Source organism: Microchirus variegatus, assembly GCF_963457635.1.
Source record: "Microchirus variegatus genome assembly, chromosome: 1".
NCBI lineage: Eukaryota > Metazoa > Chordata > Actinopteri > Pleuronectiformes > Soleidae > Microchirus > Microchirus variegatus.
Window position 1 is genome coordinate 9,311,689 of NC_139802.1, and position 23,046 is coordinate 9,334,734.

The window sequence follows — 23,046 nt, forward strand, 5'->3', positions numbered from 1 at the left end:
TGTCCTGGCAACATTAAACCCAAACAAGATGCTTTTGTTTTGATTGAATATGTTATCACAAAAGGGAGGCTGGTCTTGCAAAAGTTCTTTTTGCAATCACTAAACCAGGTGATAGAATGAATGTGCAGGAAAAAAAGATTTTTTCTTGAATTATAAAGATCAACTTCAAACAAAAGCCTGTGATGCCATGTAAAAAAAAAAGGTGTTTGCTTAGTATTCTGGTAGGATATTAGACACTGCTATCACAGCTGATATTTCACCTGTGCTCCACTGACGAGTCAAAAGCTCTCGCTGTAAATTTTAAAGGCTGAACTCTAAAGCCTCACGCGTGCATTCTTTACGTTCCAATGTGAAAGCCATCTGTAAACACTGAGGCCAGCGACACATGATAAACACATACAGAGGTATTCCACGGTTTTCAGGTTGCTACACGAAGAGCAGAGCAGAGCGGTGCCTAGAACAGTTTGTGTGTGTGTGTGTGTGTGTGTGTGTGTGTGTGTGTGTGTGTGTGTGTGTGTGTGTGCGTACACGTTCATGTGCATGCTGTTGGACCAGGGGGGCACTGTGTGAGGTGGGGTGTGAAAGTCAGGTCACAGGGGGATTGACTCCTCTATATTAACAGTGCTCGGAGGCTCTGTCACTCAGCAGGTATACACCTCATCGCTGGGGAACGCTACGTCTCGCTACAGAATAAACACACCTCGCATCTTCTGCTTTCATTCACCGGCTACAGCCGAGCGGTGCCTGGCGTCACGTTTAAAAAAACAAAAAAACAAAAAAAACAACTGAAAAGTGGGCCACACATTTTCCACGTGGGCTGCGCTAAACTCTAGCGAGTGGATGTCGAGAAAATGAAGAGAATACTGAGCTTCTGAGTAGCACACACATGTCCTCAAATGTCAGTGCAAGTAAAAGATGGGAAACGTTTCGTGATGATTTACCATTAGGAGGCAGGTAGGTAAAGCGTTGGCACTGGCTCCTCTTCCTCTTGCCATTGCAGACGTAGAAGTTAACATGCACCGGGCCGGATATTCTCTGGTTTCTGTATGGTGGGATCTCCACAACAAGAGTACTCTAAAAACACAAATACGCTACAGTAAGACATTTCACCTCAATAGAATAAGACAGCTGCTGATACAGTCAGAATATCATGTCCTTCAGTTGTGTTCGCTCATCTGATTTCATGTCACTCGCACAATGTTAATCTGTTGTATTACTTCCTGCGGCACTGTGTTCAATAGACTGGCCTTGGATCTGTGCAGATGAAACAGTAGAGAGCTGGAGATCGGTCCAGTGCCTGCGTTTGTCTGTGAGGAAAAACCCCATGGCTTTAACTTTGCTCCCACACAGCTCAAGAGGCGCGAGGTAGCCAGCTTATTTGTTTGCACAGCCATGCCTCCCTGTGGAGAGACTCGCCTGTCCCCCTTTCCCCCTAGGCCAGACTTCGGCAAGTCTGGACGGATGTGAACTCTTGAGTACTTTCTTTCTGACAGGGCATAGAGAGCATTTGTCTTGGCGTTTGTGTCTAATTCCAGGGACAAGAGTTGTAAACAGACCAGAATGAGGATCAGCACCGCAGCCGTCACACTCTTGCACACACATCCAGAGTGGACCCGGCCTCAGTCTGCCCTCCAGATGATGACAAAGAAAACATGCAGGTGGCTGACTGAGTGTGTGTTAAATGTTTGCATGCACGTGGCTTCCCCTCTCCTTCCTAACCAATGAAAGTTAGCACGCTCTGGACGGCAATAAAAACACAGTCAGGAAGGCAGCCTAGAGCACTTTAAAGTAGTCCAGTGGCAAGTGAAGAAGGCCAGTGCTCCCTTGCTGTCCCTCCCCATTTGTTTGTTATTACAAATAAACACACTGTAGTATGTGTCTTTCTTCGACCTTGCCTCCCTGCACCGCCGCCCCCGGCTGAGCCTTGCATGCCTGCTAATTTTCCAGCATCTGGGACTCCAGCCATAGCACATCAGCCAGCCCTACAGGCCAATTAGACATCAGAGTCCATATTTACTCTCCTGATGCAACCAAGTCATTTACCTGAGTCAAATAACAGCAACAACAAGGAGGAAAAACACCTCCAAGTTGCAGCATTTAGGTGCGCTTGGTTTATTTTAGACCCCGTGTATGTGTAAATTGTCTCGGTAAGTAAACACAAAAAGGTGAGGGAGTTGTGGGCGGGATAACATGGCGATCATGAAAGACGGGAGCGTTTCAAAACATTGCGTCATCATCACGCGAGCGAACAGGTTCTGGTAAATTCAGAATTCTACTCTCTACACTGAAAACAGATTAAAGAAACCTTTGCAATCATAATCAACTCCAGAGCCCACATTTGCTTCTCTCTGCTGAAGATTCCCTTTCACTACATTTAGCATTAACACAGTCAATATACAGTATGTGACTCAGTGCAGAGGTGTTGGCTCCTGGCTGCATGATCCCAGTGAGAAAAATTAGGTGTTTATGTCCAATTCACCACACCATAACACTTTACTGTGAACTTAACATCTGGATATGTGGGGGGGGGTGGCTGTGGTCGTAGTGTGTTCACATAAATGTGCACGTAATCACTGAGCTTTGCATGTATACTGTGCAGAATCCAAAGACAATGTGAAGGCTTATTGTCTGTGCAGATTTTCGGTCGTACACTTCACTGTTATCCAAAGGCAGCGATTCAGGTGCAGCTGGAGCGGCTGTAGACGTTTTTTTTCAAGGATTTTACAAACAAGTCCAGCTGCTCCTGATGCCATTGGATAATATGACAGCTGGTGTTTGTATCCAAGAGGGCCACGAGAATTTGTGAAAATTCCATTCAAGATTGCATGGGCTAATCATTGCTGAATGTGCCGCAACTTGTAACGCCTTAGCAAAGGTTACATCATGACAGGGGACAGACGAGGAGGAGACTGCGAGAGGATCGGGTGAAATGTCGAGGGAGGGTTAAAGACAGCAGGAACACTTCCAGTGAGACATGTTAGTGTGGTGAACTTACAGATTTGATGGAGTCTTTGTCAACTTTGGCTTCTGTCTCCCACAGATGATGCCCATCTATTGACAAAAGAATAAAATATACGATTAAGAGTGGCTTATTAGAAGCTGCATCATTGAGACGGGCTTTAAATGGAGGGTGGCTGTGTTCTGCAGATGATATTCATCGGTAAATAAGAGATGTGTGCCTTGGGATGGGTTAGGGCATTAGGGTTTTTTTGCTTTTAGAAGAGTGCAGCGGTGAAACGATAGTAAGTCAATTAGAGTGAATGGAGTGAAAAATGAAAGAAAAAAACAGTAGAGTAAATTTTGCATTGTTTAAATAAGACTAAAGCGTTTAATTTTACACTTTTTCAGACTGTATTGGGTCCTAAATTGCTGTTTTTGTGTCACTTTGATATCTTTACTGTGAAGCCTGAGCTGTCAAAATCTTATAAAATGGACTGAAAAAAGTTTGCCTTCAAATGGGGCAGAAGATTTAAGATGAACTTTGCTTTTGTCCCATAATTAATGGGATACTTCAGGTTTTATTTATTCATACAAACTTGTATGAATTATATATACATTTGGGATTGTGCTTGTAACCGGAGGGTTCACTGGTTCAAATCCTGGGACGGGTCAGGGGCTGGGGTGCCCCTGAGCATGGGAGCTGCCCACTGCTCCTACACCCAGATTGTGTTTTGTTTGCTACTACTGTGTAAAAAATGGATGGGTCAAATGCACAGGTCATCTATCCCTAATTGGTGTTTGTACAACATACCAATTCTAAAACTAAATGCACTTCAAAAAAAACAGAAGCATTCCTTTTAATACTTAATTCAGTTCTACGATGTGTTTCTTTTTATAACTCGTCTCTGTTAAATGAAAAAAAACAAAAAAAAACCCAGCAGGTCTTGTTTGTTCATTCTTTCTTTTCATCCCAATCGTGTTGTGGTAAGGAGGTTTCACTCGCTGCTGTGCAATAAAAGGCCTGTGAACTGCTGCAGCTGTTGAGAGCCTGCAGAAGCTCAGCTCACGGTTTTTTTTTTGGGGGGGGGGGGTTTTTTTGCTTTTTTTCCCTGTGATTTCATGCCACACCTAAGTGAACAGATGCTTTGGGCTCTGTTGGCAATCAGCACCAACCAATGTGCCATTTTTTTTTTCCAGAGCTGATGACTCATTAGCGCCGTCAGAAATAGAAGTGACACAGTGCAGCCTTTGTGTCAGTGGTGAGCCACGTGAGGCAACAGCATGGGCACTGTGGCACCGACATAGCAGCTTCTGTGCCCATATTGATACCGTAGTACAGTCGCTGTGATGAAAATGCTGCATTTGCTCCTGGGATGTGAAGCCATCAGATAAGATAATCAGTCAGTTTCCAGATATTCCCCCCTTTTTTGTCTATTTTTTTTCCTTAGCATTATGTTTTTTACATCATGCAGCAAGCAAAAAAACTAAAGGATCCCAGTCATAGTGAGCTCTTCTGGTGGGGGCGGGTGGTCAGCTTTATTATTCAGAGGGTGAACATCAGTAGATATCTCTTTCCAAAAAAGACCATATTAAAACTCATGAAAAGAGGAGAAACAGACATTGAACAGATCAGATAAGGGTTTTCTATTTGAACTGGGGGGGAAATAAGAGTTGCATATGGAGAAATGTGCTCCTCTGTGATAGAGATGATGTGGATGACTGAAGAATAAAGGAAACTGCCCTGAGGTCAGTGGGTATAGCGGGGTACAGAAAAGATTTAAATGATCTGCAGGTGATTGAGACGCAAAAAAGAATGGGTTTTTACGCAATGCTGTTCCGTGGCTATAAGAGTATGGAAGGGCAATTAGTGAGCACAGACAGGGAGAAGGTCAGAGAAAGTGAGAGAGACAGACAGAGATGAGCGTTCCTCATGTTACGTCTAGGGGAACCAAGAGGGAATCACACCCGCCTCTGCTCTGGGAGACGCTCCAAGAAGGGGAAACCTTAGCCTGCGACGTCAACCCCAGCCTCTTCTAGTAAACATGTTTTTCAAACTTTTCTTCCTCTTTTATCTCTATTCTTTTGTCCTCATCTTTCTTCTCTCGAATTTTAAACCTGCTAGATCACTTTATTTCAGCATAGGTCTTCAGTGATTGCACAGTCAGATTAAAGCGCAATCTTAAAACCCGAGACTGAGCGGGGACGGGGGGGGGGACCACATGTGGCATACCTTTGCGAGTCAGAGAATGGCGTACGACTGATAACCGCAGAACTTTCCATTCACTCCTCCTTCCCTGTAACATCTGCAAAAAGCTTCTGTTTTCCCGACACCACCTCCTCTTTCATGCAGCTTCCGCCCACGCGCTGTGCACACACACACACACACACACACACACAGATGCAGACACATGCAACCACAGTATCCTCTAGCTTTGTTCTGGCCATCAATTTGAATGATAAGACTCTGAGGCACAAAACAATAGTAGGTGAACAGGAGCTGCATCTGGAAAAGTAACTTTGTTACCGGGCTTGCATGTGTCGATTCCCTTTACCGTTTAATCATAACGCTGTAGAAATTCACCCTCACTAGTGAGCTCTGTGCTCAAAGGTATTGCTCTGCATGACTCGAGCAAATGAGCCTGGAGACATTTCTTGACACATAGACATCTTAATATTTTACACGGTAACAGCAACGTTTATTTGTCATACTTGCGAAAACTAAAATTTGGTTCATGAGGCGTCAGATTGCTGACTTCCTTCTCCAGAGCCTCTGCCACTGACCTAACTGCCTTTATTCTTTTTTTTTTTTTTTCACTGACAGCCAGTTTCCTTTTAAAACAGTCGTGTTATACACAAGAGTCCGTTGTAATACTCTTTTTTAGAATGGAAAACATCATTCACATGCCTAATAGTGGCAGATGAAACAACCCAGAAGTATTTTCTTTCTTTTCCATAAATTACTTTCTAAAGTATTTTCCTCTCTTTCCTGTTCACATATGTCAAGTTTACTTTTCCGTTTACCACTCTGCTGCTGATATCTGGGCTGGAAATGCTTAATTCTACTCGTATATAGTCACAACTATTACCTTGTTGTCCTATAAGGAGGAAAAGCTAAGAACACCAAAGGAGTTCCCCATGACTGATACCAGAGGTACAGCTGCTTTCCCCTCTGAAGCACCTGGTCACTGCCAATCTGCTGACCGCTGAAATCGGAGAAATGCAGGTCTGCATAGTATAGCGAAGCTTCCGTATATAAATTATGTCCTGGCAGTAGATTCCTGATAGGTTTATTGTCAGGAAGTGAGTTATTATTAGTGTAGAACTGTGAAACCTTGAGCTGACTTAACTTTTGGCTGACTTAACAGACTGAAAGAGGATGGCAGCCAAAGAGTCAGATTTCATCCTTTTATCAAGACTCCAGCTGTGTGGCATTGGAGGCTCTTCCAGACTTTTATTTGTGTGGTGCGTAGAGTTCACAAGGACAATATCAAGGTTGGTTGCTTTCAATTTAAACCAATATATCATTGCAATGAGAGGGTATGCTGTTTTGGCCTTTGTGCAGGGACTCTCTTAACTGTTTGCAGTCAAATATTCATTACATTTATCACATATCTTATCACATGGTGGGTGCATTCCTTAAGACCTGCCTCAGAAATGTTTGGACAAGTCGAGATAAGCTGAGGGGCTGAGGCTACGAGAAAATGTACTCGGCATTATGTTTGGATTCGATTGTGATCCACCAGATTCTTTAGATGAAATCCAAGCCTTCGTTAAGTAACTGACATCCAAAATCATGGCACTACGGAAAAAACAAACTAATCTGACTGTGAAAAAGGAATCTTTCAACTTTAATTGTTATACGCTTCAGCGTCCCATGGGCAGTGGCTCGTCTCTGAGTTTCCCAGACATTGATCAATGTGTAGCGGTTGACTCAGACCGTTATGTCTTTTTTTATGTGTATAATATTTTATACGGGGACTACAGTAGTCATTGTACACCATACGTTATCAATGATTGGGGATTAAATGCTATCCTAAATATACAGGACTGCGTGACCTAGCTATAGCTTGTAGCCAAGGTGGAGGTAGTGTTTGCCCCACCATAGTGCCAAACCTATGATTCATGGTTGTGCAGGTTATTCCAGCCTGAAGCCAAAACAGCAGTCTAGACATACCGCTCGAAGTACAATACATCGACCAGGTTGTCTGGTGTTTAGACTTGCCCAAGGTAAAAAGCATTCAACGAAGTATAAACAGTCTTTGAATAAATCCAACAGCACAAAATGACAGCCCGTGATGCCTTTCACGGCATGAGAATCCAAATATCCACACCTGTTGCTGAGGAGTTTTCACATGACGAGCGTAGTAGCTGAAGGATATTATCGTGGACCATACTGTCCTGATGTTACAGATTATACTGGAGCTCAGACTTCTCTTAGTCTTGGCTGCAGGCTCCACCAGCCTGAAGCAGAGGTGGAGAAGACCAGACTTCTCCCTGCTGCAGCCGGGGCTGTGTGGTGCTGCCGAGCTCCAGGCAGCGCTCCAACCTGACCAGATGTAAAAACTATCCGGCTCACCAGGGAATTCCCTCACCTCCCCTCTGAGTCAGAGAATAGGCTTTCCCCGGCTTTCTCCCTCCCTCCCTCCCTCTGTTTGTCTGTCTGTCTGTCTCTCCTGCGCTGTCTCTCTATTTTCCCTGCCTCTAGCACTGATTCTGTCCATGGAAAGCAGGACAAGCCAGAACACACACTGCAATAGGTGCGCCAGGTATGTCTTCCCCCTGCTCTGCCAAAAGAGCGGTTTGGGTGAACCAAAAACACTGACACAACCTCATCACACGCACGCATAATAAAAAATAACAGAAAAATTTAACCCCGCGCAACAATGCAAAAAGCGATGGAAAGTTTCATAAATACCCACAATGTGGCTTTGTGCGCAGCAAAACTCTCCAACGCAGTAAAAATAAGTGATATGACCCATTAAAAACACATGTCAACAATAATTACTGTTAAAGAGAACGTTTACATTGCAGTAGAAGCAAAAAATGTGAACTGAATCATGAGGTGATCGTCGGCTATTTTCTTATTAACTTTCTCTCCCTGCTTTTGTGTGGCCTGTGACAAACTCAAATACTCGAAATAGCAGTGGTAGCACCAAGTGGTGGAATAAATTCAGTTTATTTACTATAAATATCACATCAACTCAGGATACGAATGTTTTTATGTTCCGGTGTCTCAATTCACCCTGTCGTAAGATGGATTTTAAAGGAAGCTCTGTCCTTTTTTTGCCTCTCCTCTTCCTCTCCTCTCCTCTGAATCTGGACTCTGAGGGTCTCGTCTTTTCCGTTTCTCATCTCTTCAGGGAAACCCTCTCCGATGACTCACCGAAAAACACTTCCTACTGCACGACGCAAACAGGCCCAGAGGCTAATGGCAATGGTGGACACGCACACACACACACACACACACACACACACACACACACACACACACACACACACACACACACACACACACACACACGGAATCGATGCACTGAGTTTGCATCAGTTGTCCTGTGGGTGAAGAAGTGGATCAACAGGGATGGATGTGGCTTTTGGAAAGCAGAAGTAATTATTTTTCAAGGCACAATACGCTGCCCCATTGTGGCAACAGCTATGAGCTCTGCGCATTTGATACATCTCAGTTAAGCAAAACGACGCGGAAAGCAAGAGAGCGAGGTTTAAGAGGTAGCAGAAGACCAAAATGAGGGTTTTTCTATGTATACTCAACAAAAATATAAACGCACAAACTTAAAATGGTGAACAAAAATAGAATGTCATGACATTTGCTCAGATTCTTGATGCATTTGTTTATGGAATGATTTGTTTTGCTCAAACCAAGTAGTCCAGTGTCACTTGGCCACTCCTATTGACTACAATCTCAGATTGAGTATTTCAACTCACGAGAGTCATGGAGCATGGCAGAGTGGTGGTCAATATGTGTGACCAGTACACAGACACTCCTTATGGTCTGGTCAATAAAAGGGCACACCAAAATGTGGACTTTTGTCACTTGTCAATATGCCACAGACGTCACAAATCATGAGGGAGTGCGCCATTGGCATGCTGAGTGCTGGGTTGAGCGTTTACAGCTGTGGCAACACAACTGAATGTGCATCATTCAACGATCATTCCAGGCCACGATGGACAACCTGGTGATGTCCATGCGTCGCCGGTGTACCGCTCTGTGTGAGGCTAATGGTGGACACACGTTATTGAAGTTTGTGAAATTGGATCATTGACCCCCATTGTGTTCTTCCTGCCATTACTCCAGGACTTTTGTTTTGAAATTGATCCTAATGCTCGCAAATTAAAGCCACTTTATTGATAAAGTTGTACTGTTATTTTTGGATAGTTACTCTGTTTTGTCACATAACAATAACTGCTAAGTTTTTCTTTGTGTGTTTATATTTTTGTTGGGTGTACATTTGGCTCACAAATAAGGACTTTCACTCACATTTCCAAACTTCTATTGTGTAATCAATTATTCATTTAATGAAGTGATGTTTTTTTTGTTGTTTTTTTCAAGCAGCCGGTTCAAAAGTAGACAATGAGGTGAAGGTCACAGCACCATGCTGGGGTAGTAATGAGCCAATCTCTCAAAACAACCTGTGGTTGGTCAAAGTCTCCTGACATAAATCTTATTTTCCTGAAGCTGTGAACACTATAGAGGATGTACTGAAGTGTAGTTCTCTTTAATTTACATCTTGCTGAAACGTAGCGATGGGATTATTGATCAATAACACCAACTATATCCTGCCTACTGCACCTTTTAAGTGTGCAAATGTGGATGTGTGATACATATTTAACTGGGGCTAATAGGTTAATTGTAATTGTACGTTATTAGCGACTTCCAAAAAAAGCATCTGCTCCTTCGGGCTGTGGTCTCAGCCGTTAGTTGCAGGAACAGCACTGGGTTGTCACCACTGCTGCAAACGGCAGTGATTGACGTCGTGCCGCACAAAGAGCTCGGCTGTCCGTGTGCACGCGTTTCCCCACTGTGTGCGTGTCAGCACACGTCTGCGAGTTGTAATTATTGCAGTGGGATGCTCCATATTCCTCGGGTGTATTTAGTCATGCACTTTTCCAGGAAAATAAAACCAACGTTACAGAATAAATCTGTAATATAATTATCATTTTTATTGGGTCCACCCTTCCCCCCCCCCCCTCCCCCTCCCTCATCCTACTTTAGTCTGAATACACAATCAAACAAATTGTGAACTTGAGAAACAGCAGGATTCTGTGATTAAAATACCAAAAGACAATATTTTGCAGCACATCTGGGACTTAAATACTTTTCCACATTCATACTCGCTCATACAGAGTCGCCATTAGAGTGTGATAGTTGTGTTTCCTACGTGTGCGTGTGTGTGTCGGCAGTGTAAAGGTCTATCTGTAGTGGACTTTTTGACTTAGGAGACCCTGGAAATGGCAGGTCATTAAAGTTTACATAAAAGCAGACTAAGAAGTAGACGGACTACCTATCTTTTCAATCTCTCTCTTTATCTCTCTCTCTCCAGCGAAGAGATGGAAAACAAACCACTGAAATGTTGAAGGCAGGCCTAAGTGAGGGGATCCCGCGAGTACCGAGCTCCACGCTGCCTAATGTCTTTAACGGGTATTGAGGATAGAGGTAAAAAAAAAAGAAACAAGAATAGAGGGTGAGGGAGTGAAAGAGGAGAACAGGAGCAAGTGAGGAACCAACGGAGAAAGGAGGAGGTGAAAGAAGGGAAATACAACCAAGAGAGGGGTCATGAGTCTCAAATAGCAGAGGGTGGACAGGCAAAAGGTGCTCTCTATGAATGGGCTTTCCTCTCCAGGGCATCCCACTGCATGACTAAGTAAAGCCAGGAAAAGGAGGACCCTCAAACTGCACACACACACACACACCTCTGTCTTTCTCCTAACCTCTTAACCTCTACTTTCGACTAAATCCACTTTATTCAAGCCATTTTAGGGACTTTTTTGCTTGTTTATTTGCTTCCTTCTGAATGTTGAAACTTATTTTGGTGACAAAATAATGCAGTAGTGAAAGTTTAATAAATAAATAAGGCTACTGTGGTCCCTCACATCACTCGATGGCACACGGGGGATTGTTAGTGCACTCAAGTACACTGTAAGTAGTTCACAACAACATGTGATTGGGGAGATACTACGATGAATTTCCATGAAATCATTTGACACAAGACTAAAGCCGTCTGGTGATTTGTTTGTTGGTTGGATTATTAGCACCTTTTCAGATTAATTCAGCAACATATGATGAATGTGTTCGTTTGTAGTTTATAATTTTTGTTGCTTGAAATGGAGTTGAATTTCAACAACACAACTTTGTGTCTTGGGCTCATGTGAGATGAGCATCAGTGTAAAAAGACATAAAACATAAAAACCAGGCTGAAATATCATATCCTAAAGTCCTAAAGTAAAGTTGATTAAGATGGACCCAATAAGAGACGGGTAACTGTCTTTTTTTTTTTTTTTTGTCACCGGGTGAATTAATATCTTTTCAACTAAACTGTAAACAAGAAAAAGTTGAGAAAACTCAACATTTCAAGGCAACTTACTGCAATACATTTTTTTGTTTACAGCCCAACAAAAGATCTTGAGTTTTTTTAAAAATATCCATCAACTAATTTTATTTTGTTAGACAAACTTGTAAGTTAAAGTTGTGCCAACTCAAAAATGGGGAAATGGTTACAGCAGCAAGACAGTAAATATAAGTTTAAAATAGTTTATCATAGTGTACAAAATAAACAACTTCCAGAATATATACAGTATGGACTAGATATTTACATTAGACTGAGATTTAGCATGGGATATATGTTTATTTTGCACATGTGTAAAGAGACAATATATTGCACATGGGATGTGAGGAGCCTGATTACGTGTGGTCTACTGAGAGCAGTGCAGTCTAACATGCTGCTGTCGACTGAATGCGGGGGGGAAAACATTTATTTTAGTTGATTCCGCAATGACGATAGATTTTACGATACATCGTGCAGCCCTAACCACAACCCACACCAGGTAATATGAAACCTATGAGTTTATCTCCCCTTTCCAACTTGATTCACTTGTTGTGCATCATCAACACGGTAGCAGCACCGCTGTGTTTAAAACACACATCCTCATTTGACCTTTGCATTGATATAGTTTAGAGTGTCAAACTCTATTACAGAGGTGGCCTACGTTAAAAAAACATAACCAAAAAAAACGTCCAAGTCGAGGGCCAAATTTCAGAACGAGGCAAGCTTATAGTTTAAATAAAGAAACGGCTCAAATTTCAAGTTAAAGACTTGTCATGTTCGAAAATTTCAGTGAAAGCAATGGATACTCTTTTCCATACACACACCTATGAATAATTCAGACACTAAATACAACCCCTTTGCGTCTTGCGCCGAGATTACACGCCTATTATCCGCGGGCTGAATCCAATCTGGCCGGATGTGAACCGCAGGCCTTGAGTTTGACAAATCTGATTTAGTGGGTTCACTCAAGAATCAGTAGTGTTTTAACCACTGCTCGGAGGAAACGCAAGGCTCAAAAGTAAAGGTGGGCAATGTAAGGAGTGATCTCTTAAGAACAAATCAGTGAAAGATGGCAAGGGTGAGTATCCAGCAGGAACGGCTGGAAGAGGGAGCTCGAAGATCGAGTTTTCCAAATCGAAAAGCTTGACGGCAAGGAAGAGAGAGAAAGAGACGTTGCACATGCCCTGTTTGTGATTCATCCCTTAACTTGTGGCAAGCACCAGTGAACAGGCAATGGAAACTTTAGCAAATGTAAATACACTTTGGTTAAAAATATAGTGGCTTTAATGCACACCACATGTGGTTCTTTGGCTAGACCTGCTCTATTTTGACGGGAGGAGAGACTGATGGAAACAGGACAGAGGCACAGAAGGAAGAGAGAGAGACATTTGAAAGAGATGTTCAAAGGGTACATTGAATAATAGCATACACGGGCCTGTTGACTGCAGCTTACCTTGGGCCTTCTCCACGAACACCACCTTTGAGTCGGGGAGGAAGTTAAGGCCACTCAGGAGCATCATTTTGCCTCCTGTGGCAGGGTAACTTTCCACACTCTGCTTCTCCACCAAGGGAAGCTCCTGTGCGGAGCGCTGGGCTGTTGGAAGGAAACACAAGCGCACATTTCAATACAGTGACTGAGCCTCCATGAAATCACTGCCGATCTCCATTCCAGTCCAAGAAGCACAAGCCCAGTTCACAGCCAGTAGAACAGCAGCACTTGGTTTGCTTATCGATTTGTTATGATAAAATCCTGACCCCCAAGCTTGGAGGCTGTCAGTCAACAGCTGCTCTTTGAGATGAAACGTATCAAAACAACATTTTCATGGTCATTATTTAACATTAACATCAATGCAGCCAACCACCTGTCCCTGCTTTCTATCAATGTGGTCAGCCAGTCTGTTTTTTGCCTTTCGGGAGTCGCACATATTGAATAGCACATCGCCGTGTATTATGTGATCCCATTGCGTTTTCAATTGTAGAGCAGGAGCTCAGCAAAACACACAAAAAAAATAAATGAACCGACTCTGATTAGTATCCACTTTGGATCATAAACTGTAATGTCAGCTCTGTCTCACCGTGGAACTTTACCCGGCTTCCTTGGATGTCAAATAACATCACACGTAAACCTAAAATATAAATAACAGAGGTTTCTTTCAATGTGCCCTGGCAACTGGGCCAAAACTAAGGCTGGCAAGTGACCTTTGTGGAACCTGTGCTAATGTAGTCCTACCACAATGACTTGTGCATTCAGTCATAAAATGAGAATTAAGATATGTCTGGCATCGTGCACAATGCATATATTGCTTTGGCAGACTGCTCATATAAAACTCACTGGGTGTTTTTTTTTCTTTTTTTGTGTATAATGTGTGTTCATTTTTGTACTGGCGTGTGTGGGACTTACAGCATTCAATGGGGTTGGAGGAGGCCTGCAGGGACAACGTCCTGCCGTTGGGCTGGTTAATGTGCACTCGGAACACCAGCCTCACTCGCGTGTTTTTGCGTCCGATGTCCGTTTCCCCTTTGCGAAGCTCGATGTCTGAATTGCGGAGCTTCAGGATCCCTGCACAATCAATTCTGGGACAGAGGCATAGATGGGCACATTTAACAGACTTCACAGAAGATAATGCAAAGGTGGAGTTTGTATTTTTGGTTTAGCTAATCCAAGCAGTTGTATAAGAAAGCACAGATTGTACTATTTCACAGCATCCAATCCAGATTATTCTTAGTTAAGGATATATTCTGTAGAACGATAAAGGCAACAGCTGAACCCGGCAGGTTTGATTCACTTTTGGATTTACAGTGACTGTTTAACTAAGACACTGAGCACAGTTGCTATTTACACTGGGTGTTACAGATCATACACTGGGGGTTTACTGGAGCATGACAATGTCATTATTAATCTAGTATGTCATCGGGGACAGGGTTTGACGTTAAGGACTTCATATGACAGTTTTAAAGAGTCGTAGTTGTCCAAGAATCAGCAGTTCTCTGGAGTAATCCGTTGGAATGAACTCAACATAGCTTCACACTATAACACAGGGTCTCATCAGCAGTCCGAATATACAAATGCTCATATGCATTTCATATATTTTAGTGTGAACATCTGTTAATCATTGCCACATGTACCAGTGGACCATTTTTCTAAGCTGTCTCTATTTATTTCATTGCACAATTTGGGAAGTAATGGGGTGAGTTTTCTTTCCCCTCTCCTAGTGGAAAAAAGGCTTTCATTTTTCAGACATAGCCTTTCACAAATTTAAATAAAACTAGAGTGGCTGGTAAAAAGTGAGGGAATGTGAATAGGATATGGTTTGGCATTTCACTTATTTTACATGGTGGCTATTCGGGCACTATTCCTGGAACATGGTAAATGTCGGGTTTCAAACAAAATCCAGTTTTCCTCTTGACTTTGGTTTGGCCAATGTGAGTAAATAAGAACAAATAACGTGCAATTCTGACTACTAATGTTCTTATCATCCACGATGCGTTCTGTCATGGATACTTTCCAAAATAGATGAGGCAGTTTTTCAAGGTCAGTCATCCAGTGTATACATTTAGTCGTGAGTCGAGTGTGTATTCAGTGTGTTGTGATTACGTAAAAAAAAAAAAGTAAACGAATTTGAAATTACACTATGTGTATGAGAGTGACCTTCCTGGAGTAGAAAAGAAAGAAAGATTGAAACGGTCTGAAAAGTTTGACTGCAGTTCTCGACTGTCTGCATCCCACACACTGAGAGAAAGATTGCTGGCATGAGAGCAGCAAGATGGATGCAGTGTTATCAAGATGACTGTTAAACACTTCAGTGGAAAGAGACAGTTAAAGGGTTTTCTTTGTCTTTGACCTTTCTGATCGTTGGGGAAGAAATTGAGAACTCTCCCTCCTGTTCCTTTAGCACGCAAGGTTACAGCAGAGGGGAAATGAAACTTCCTCCTTGTGCTGTTTACAATATCATATTCATCCTGAGGGACACATCAAATCACATAGGTGATGTGTGTCCCCAAATATGATACAATATAAGGAATACTTTTATATACCATATATAGAGTATTATGCCCTTATGTAACCTATGTCCACATACAGTTAAATCCATTACACAGATTTCTTGGCCGCTATCCAATAAATTCACTGCTCCCTAGTCTTAATGGAGCCCCAGGAAGGGAGCTACTACTTGGACACACTGCAGAGCACAGCCCCTTTGGTTTACTGCATGTCCGGTGGGAGGACAACAGCGGTCAATCCTGACTTACCTCAGCCTGACAAAGTTGTTATTAAAGGTAAACCAAGGTTATATTTAGTAGAGAACTTTGTGTGATTTCAACAGTTATACACTTTATAAATAAAGTATATCCATTTTTGTTGTGTTTGTCTTGCAGTGAAACACTTGGCGTGTGTGGCAGCAAATTAAAGCAGATATTGTTTTCTTGGCACCACATATTAGTTTGGCTAACGGAGCGAGTGATGGACTAAACACACAATTTCCCAGTACTTTACTTTTGGATTATGATGCAGACTGCTGCTCTACCTGTAGCTGTTAATTAAGCAAGGAGTATTTTTTCCATTCAAGAAAGACGGCCTGAAATATCACATTGGACATGGACCTACTTAAGGTTTTGTGCTGTGAAAACTTAATTTCAACATTTAATGTTTATGCATTTAATCTCTATACACTTTGATGGCCATCAGTTATAGCTATTGCTATACGGCTACCACAACTCCACAAGCTTTTGGTGTTACAGAGCACACTGGCTACTGGTTCCATGGGACCATCAATGTGTCAATGTGTGGTTGTTATTGTTTTCAAGATATTTGTACTTTAGATTAGTCCATTTGGGCTGCTGGTTGCTCGTAGACACTGGCCAGATTTAAGTCGCCCATGAACTCAAGTGTTGACATCAAGTACTTAGGTCACCTCCTCAGAAACGAGACGTCTCTTGGGGTGTAAGTTTTAAAGGCCTCTTTGTATACCTCTTTGTGTGCTGTACAGTGCCTATCATCGGGCGTTTGTAGACGTAAAGCAAAAAGTGTTGAGAGGAAGATGACTGTGTGTGTGTTTTAAAGAAAGCAGTTACCAGATAAAAATGTGGGGAAAAAAAAAAGAAAATGGATAGGTGAGTTATGGGGTCTCTGAGCACTCACATGGCTCTCATGTTGTTTTCGGGTAGCAGAGGGATTTCCAGGATTTTAGTGTTGGATTGCATGACTTCATGGCTGGCGGTGGAGACGGTTTTGCCGGTGATGCGGTGGACCTGGTAGAAGGCATGTGGTCGCAGGAGGCGGTCGTCTGCGGTCCCTATGAACAGCTGCAGGGTGAGCGGCTCACTCTCCATGTAGCCATAAAGCTGGCGGGAGAACAAAGAGACCCAGGTGAGAGGCAACATCATGTTTTAAGACCCCCATCTAAGGCAACTCCTTACCCAGTAAATACAGACAAAATGCACATCATCTACTGATAGTTAATGTGTGAATTGGATTGGGTTACTTTTTCAAAAAATATTTCCTGTTTTTACCAACAATTTTTTTAAAGAGGAGAGTGAAAAAGCAAGTTTTTTTTTGATGTCTCCAAGTCTGCCTTTAGCAGCAATCTCTGGGGTGCAGGGGGTGTGGAGGCTGATGGAGAGGCTGGCTTCCCATCACTTCACTGTTCATTAAAATCTCACTGCTCCCATTAAAAAAAGTGCCCAAAGAGAGGCAACCAGTTGAAGGTTACTCACAGCTGACTTGGTGGAAAGTGACAAAATAAGAAACCAGGACAATAGTCTCAGGTTTGGCTCCAGCTTTGATTCTATCAGTCAATATAGTTTAAGACACTGATCTGACGTTACTGTATATAGGTAACTGTATAGGTACAATAGAACAGCAAACTTTACACCTTTGCAAAGGTTTATAACACAAACAACGTAAAGAAGTTTGGCATGCAGATGGAATGCACCCCTTTGCCTTTGGGCAGTTATGAACATGCATTATGATTTCCATTAAAGTTCGGAGACTGTGCCCCCACTGTGATGAAAGAGACTCCTGTATCAGAACCACCACTTCAAACAACTGCCACTTCCTCTAGCAGGCCTCCATTAACTGCTACTTCTCAACTAATGAAAGTAAAAAAAAACCTTTAAAAAAAATAAAGCAGAAAGAAAGTCCACGGGCTTGCATAGGTTGATAATGACTGAATGTCTTTGTGGTCAACAGCACTTTCAAATCTAAAGCAACATCATTTGACAATTTATCCAAGTGTGAAACGGCTGCAAAATACAAAAATATAGACACGGTTGCAAGTGTGGTGAAGGATAAATGATCCTTTTGTGAGTGATGTCGGACCAGAATAATTTGCCAACCAAATGTGGATTTCTGGTGGAACCGAGTGTTGCATCGCAGACCTCCCAAGATATGCTTTCTCTCTGCAGAACAAAGTGGTCGTATGGTCGTATGGGTGGATGTTGATGTGGTCTTAGAAATCTCCTCAAACCTAAAAACTGTCAGGAAGCTACAGAATCCATCTGGCACACTGAAAACTGAGAGGACTAACTCGCACTCATCGAGTGGACCTCCATGGATCCATCCAGGTGGCTACTCGACCACATTGTGACATTTACTGTGAGGGAACACTTACTCCAGACCAAGGCTCACTAAGGCCACGGCTGCCACAAGAATACCACAAATTGGTCAGTTTCCCCAGCACCTACTGTCGCTTCAGACCTATTTATTTTGACCTGCGTCCGAGTAAGAACAGTGGTACCGTTGAATGGAATAAAAGACCCTTGTTGTTTTTCTAACCCACTGAGTCATATAACAAAATACAGACCACATGTAACCTATGACACAATCAGATTAATGGGTTTATAATTACCTCTGTGAGGGTGGTCAAAGATGGGGTTGTAACGAAGAGTACGGTTTGTGGAGGAACGGAGAGCTACGTCATGAAAAGTCAGTGGAAATTAGTGTTACAGTCTCATGGACACAAGAGTGTCTTTGATAACAAATTTGTCGGGATATTATATAAAGTGTTTTCTGGATAATAAACATCAAGACAGAAAGGCCTTTCTGGACTTGGTGAATGATCATTTGGATTTGGGACAAGGTTGAGGATGTGTTTTTTTTTTTTTTCCCAAGTTGCACATTTTTCACAACTCAATATTTTTAATCGAAATAAGTTATGACTAGTCACTGGAGAAGACACGATATCCATATGTCTCAATAATACAAGCCACCAGTGCTCTTCCGTCTTTGAGTGAGATTCAGATATCAAGGGATCGCAAAGGGAGTGGTTAAGCTCAGGCCGTCATTCATCTCCACTTCCAACTGTCCTATTTTCTCTTCACCTCCTCATAGTGTCTCTAGCAGCTGTCTTGACCTGTGAGCTCGTCACACATGCAAGTCATCAGTGAGTTAGGCCAAGGTCAGGAGCTTCTTGAAGTCTTGGCGTCCCAAGGGACCACTTCATTTATGCAGTGATCTCACTGGCAGGCCCTGCTCTGCTTGTTATATTTTACTTATGGTGTCACCAGGGGTAATTATCCATAGCACACATGCTACCAGTTACTTGCGTATTGAATCTTGAGGGGGCTCTGGTGGAGCATGAGGTACAAATCCGAAACACCGGAGCGTTAAATTGCATGAGGTTTCCTTATGATTTAATAAAACACAGGCAGCCGTGCTACAAACCAGTGTCGTCTGTCACTTTTTTTTACCTCTGTAGACTTCTTAGGATTTTTCAGTGACCTCCAACCATTACCTCAGCTGCCACGTGGCAGCAAGGAGGCCTGCAAGAAAGACAGGGTGGAGTTTGGGGGTGTTTTTGTTATCTCTTTACTCGTCTTGTGGTAGCACCTGATGACGGTGGTGTCCTCGCTCAAAGCCATAGTGACCTCATGGAGGAGAGGAAGTGATTAATGAGGTCACATAGTCCTCCTGGTGACGCTGGTCTTCCCAGCACCAAAGGAAGGCAGTGTAGTCTCCCCTGGGCGACCCCCCCCCCTCGATTCCTTTACCATATGTGCTCCTCTGACCCTCTTCTTAAGGCCCCCCTCCGTTTTTGCAAATCTGTCGTGATGCTCACAGCACAAGCAAAGAGTAAACCTTACTTCTGCACTTTATGCTCAAATGGGAAATTAGTTTGGGGGGGGGGGTTGTCTTGATAGTGCTGTAAACTTTAAGTGTGGCCCGACGACAGATGCTTTACACACCTGTGACCTCAGCTTTGTGTTTGTGCCTGATGCTGCCTGCAAGGTTGGACCAGTGCACAACTAATGTTGACCAGATGAGCTTCTCCTGCTGTAACTGCAGCCGCTCTGGAACGCACACTGTATATTTATTTTGAGATAATCGAAACTGAGTCGAGGCTTGATTTGCAGCTGTTTCAAGGTGGCAACTTCTGCCACTGTCAGCTAGATCAATTTACACCTCGCACCACAAGCCATTTTTGATAGCTGAGGCTCAACTAAAACATTGTGGATATGGCAGCTGATGCACTAATTGTGTAATTGCATGCAGCTGTATTGTCTGGGTCAGTTGTGATGATGTGGAGGGGGTCGAGCTAAAAAGGGAGAGGAGGGTTCGTCCCGACCACGTCTCCCATTCATCTCCTTGTCGCCTTTGGACCATCACAGAGCCATCGTCGGTGCACTTCAATTCCTCGGATATAGCCCAGTTTATGTTCATTTTGTGTTTACTTCAATCAGTAAAAATCTGTTCTGACAAAATAATGACTTTAAACGTATGTTTAGTGGTGCCTGCACCTGGCCTCAATATTTTCAAGGAAAGTATTTGAGCATGCAATGTTTATTAATGACTTGCTGGTAAATTTGATGTGTCTGGCCTGGCCTGGCCAGAAATCGAGTGTGAATGGACTCCACAAGCCTGCAGTGGGCTGCTTTCTATCCTTCTGCAGTAATTTCATTTCATCGCTGCCTGGAGAAAATACCATGACTCGTAGAAGGTCCACGTGGCGCAGACAACTGGTGTGAGGAGAAGGTGACTGGAGGCAGCAGAGCACTGGATAAACTGAAGCAGGGGGGAGAGCTACAAGACCAGATTTTGCCATTATTGCACTGCCATCTCTCTCTCTGTCAAGTACTGACAGACACAACTGCCAGCCTTTGCCGTAGCCAGTTAAATTTACACTCATTCAAGTTGTTTCTCCTTCCTCTATCATCCCCTTGCCCAGCTAATGTCTTCGGCGGCTCATACTAAATGCATAAGGAAACATGCAATCTTTTACTTTGCTGCATTTCTATGGCTCCAAATGTTGCTTCTTCTTTTAAAATCAACTAAACGCCTATATCCCTCAAAGTTGTTGTTGTTGAACTTCAATATTATGTCATCGAGGGAACAGTTTTAAGCACTACCCTATGTCTAGACCAGTGAGAGTCCAAATTCCATAATTTGTTACGAGCACATCATCCCCCAAAGAAACGTCATCCAAACCTACAGAGAATATGAGCACGATGGTGCATAAAGAACTGCTGTGCCCCCCAAGAGCACTACCACCACCAGTGTCTTACCTCATAAATTTGTGGGCCGTCTGGTTATCACCTCAAACCAGTGAAAACGATGCACATTTTTGCTTCATTTTTCCACTTGTTAATAACTGGTAATTAGTGGTAGCCCACGAGCAGTGTCAGGGAAGCCCCATAGATAAAGAACCACAATTTCAGACTGGCATAAATACCCCTTTGGGTAATGAATAATTGCCCCGTGTAAGCTCGAGCAGCACTTCAGGGTATACCGAGCCTTTTGAATATCAAACAAGAGGTGGCGGTGGATTTAATGAGCAATTTGTTGCTACAGTATAGGTTGCTTTAGATCTGTGGTTTTCTTTCAGACACATCGCAGCCAGCAACCATTGGATCCCAGGATGAAACTGCAAATGAGTAATATGAAGCGCATGTTTACAAACGTCTTCAATGTCACCGTGGCAGAAACACAGTGCAAATGTGATATGCATTACATAGTTGTTGCAGATTTGCACATCAAGTCACATGTTTATGGAGATGATGACCAAATCCTACTCGGCCAGTCATTATTCTGTTATATATTTATTACGCAACTGGTGGTGTTGACTGGTGTTACCATTGGCCAATGAGATGTCCTTGTGTAACCTGACTGAATTTGCACCTAAGAGCCTTTGCAACACCGTCAGTGAATCCACACTTAGGATCAGAGCTGGGTCACATCCTCTGTAACTATATTTTCAGTTAAAATACAACACCACTGTTTTCACCACTGAGTTCCTCTGGAAAAAGGCAATCAATCAAAGTCATGACAGTATTCTGATTGAAGTTAGACCTGGTTGCTTGTTTTCCTGAACACCACGATGAGAATCATCCTTGATGGCATAGCTGTGGTTAAGGAAGGCAGCGTCTGGAACTGTGTGAGGGGAGCTGACGGAGCACCCTAGATCCCCTTAATGGCGCTGTGGTCTACTGTTGTAAATATAGTGGAAAAGCAGCCACAGGGGTCATAGAATGGACCAATCATGAAAGGGGAAGTGAAAAGGCTGCCGATGCGGAGGAGGGGGTAGAGAGATGGTGTGCGAGTCCAGAATGAGTTAATGAGATTCGAAGCAGGATGTGCAGAGAGCCGGTGCAAGCAGCAGAGGGGTAATGGGTTGAGGTAACCCATAATCTCGAGGTTTTCACTGGTGCACGGGTGAAATTTTGATACTCCATTCTCCCCACACACCCCTTCCACAGACTCTCAATCCTGCACTGAATGTGTTGTGGTTGGTCCACTGAAGCTTAGGATGATGTCAGACCTTGGAGATGCTGAACTTTTGTGTGTGTGTGTGTGTGTGTGTGTAGGAAAACACCCTCGGCTTGTCACTCAATTGAAAAACAACAGCGGTAAATGAGCAGTTGAACTATTTGTCAGTTGCTGTCTCTCTGGGGGACACGGGAAGATAAAGAAACAGTACGTGCCGTCATGTTTTTCATCTTGGTGCTCCTTCATCCAGTGCTGCTTTCCAACACACACGTCACCATCGCTCATTGCGCGTGTGTCTGATCATCCATGAGCTTAGAAAACAATATAGCTGTGGATGACTGGGCTTTGACCGAGGGAGGCCTGTTGCCGTGGGTTGGGGAGATGGTTGAAGGATGAATGGTTCACAGAGAGCGACACCTTAGGCTCCCCAGGGAGGGAGGGAGGCACCGGTGCATGGAAAGGGGAGATGGCGTCTGATGGGCGCTGGGTTTTTTTTTTTGACTCCCATCCACCACCACAAAACAGCCTCACCACCACCATGCTCAGTCAACTTTAGGGCCACACGGGCCCTAATCAGCAGGATACAGAGCATCTCCTGGGGCAGCAGAGCCAAGCCCCAGCTGCCTGGTGACCCCCTCCCCCCACACCCCACACCACCACCAGCCTACTGGATCCATCCTTAAGCATGTACACACACACACACACTTCCTAAGCTGCTTCCTACACCAGTGCCCTCATGTCATTATTGACTCATTCTCCTTGACTGCATCCACCCATTCAGTGCCTGCCACTCATTACCACAGGGCACGAGGGACAACAGCATGCCCTATCCTCCAAGATTACAAC

General features: G+C 43.4%; 1 protein-coding gene across 1 annotated transcript in view; it reads right to left on the minus strand.

Annotated features, from left to right (window-relative positions):
- LOC310932215 (nuclear factor of activated T-cells, cytoplasmic 1-like) overlaps positions 1-23,046 on the minus strand; it is a gene marked incomplete at its 5' end in the record, with an annotated part of 58,685 nt that overhangs the window by 26,883 nt on the left and 8,756 nt on the right. Inside the window, 5 exons of the mRNA XM_083895507.1 lie at positions 942-1,074; positions 2,996-3,051; positions 12,955-13,095; positions 13,903-14,075; positions 16,639-16,841. Of these exons, the coding sequence (XP_083751633.1) occupies positions 942-1,074; positions 2,996-3,051; positions 12,955-13,095; positions 13,903-14,075; positions 16,639-16,841 (706 nt within the window). The remainder of the gene's footprint in view (positions 1-941; positions 1,075-2,995; positions 3,052-12,954; positions 13,096-13,902; positions 14,076-16,638; positions 16,842-23,046) is intronic.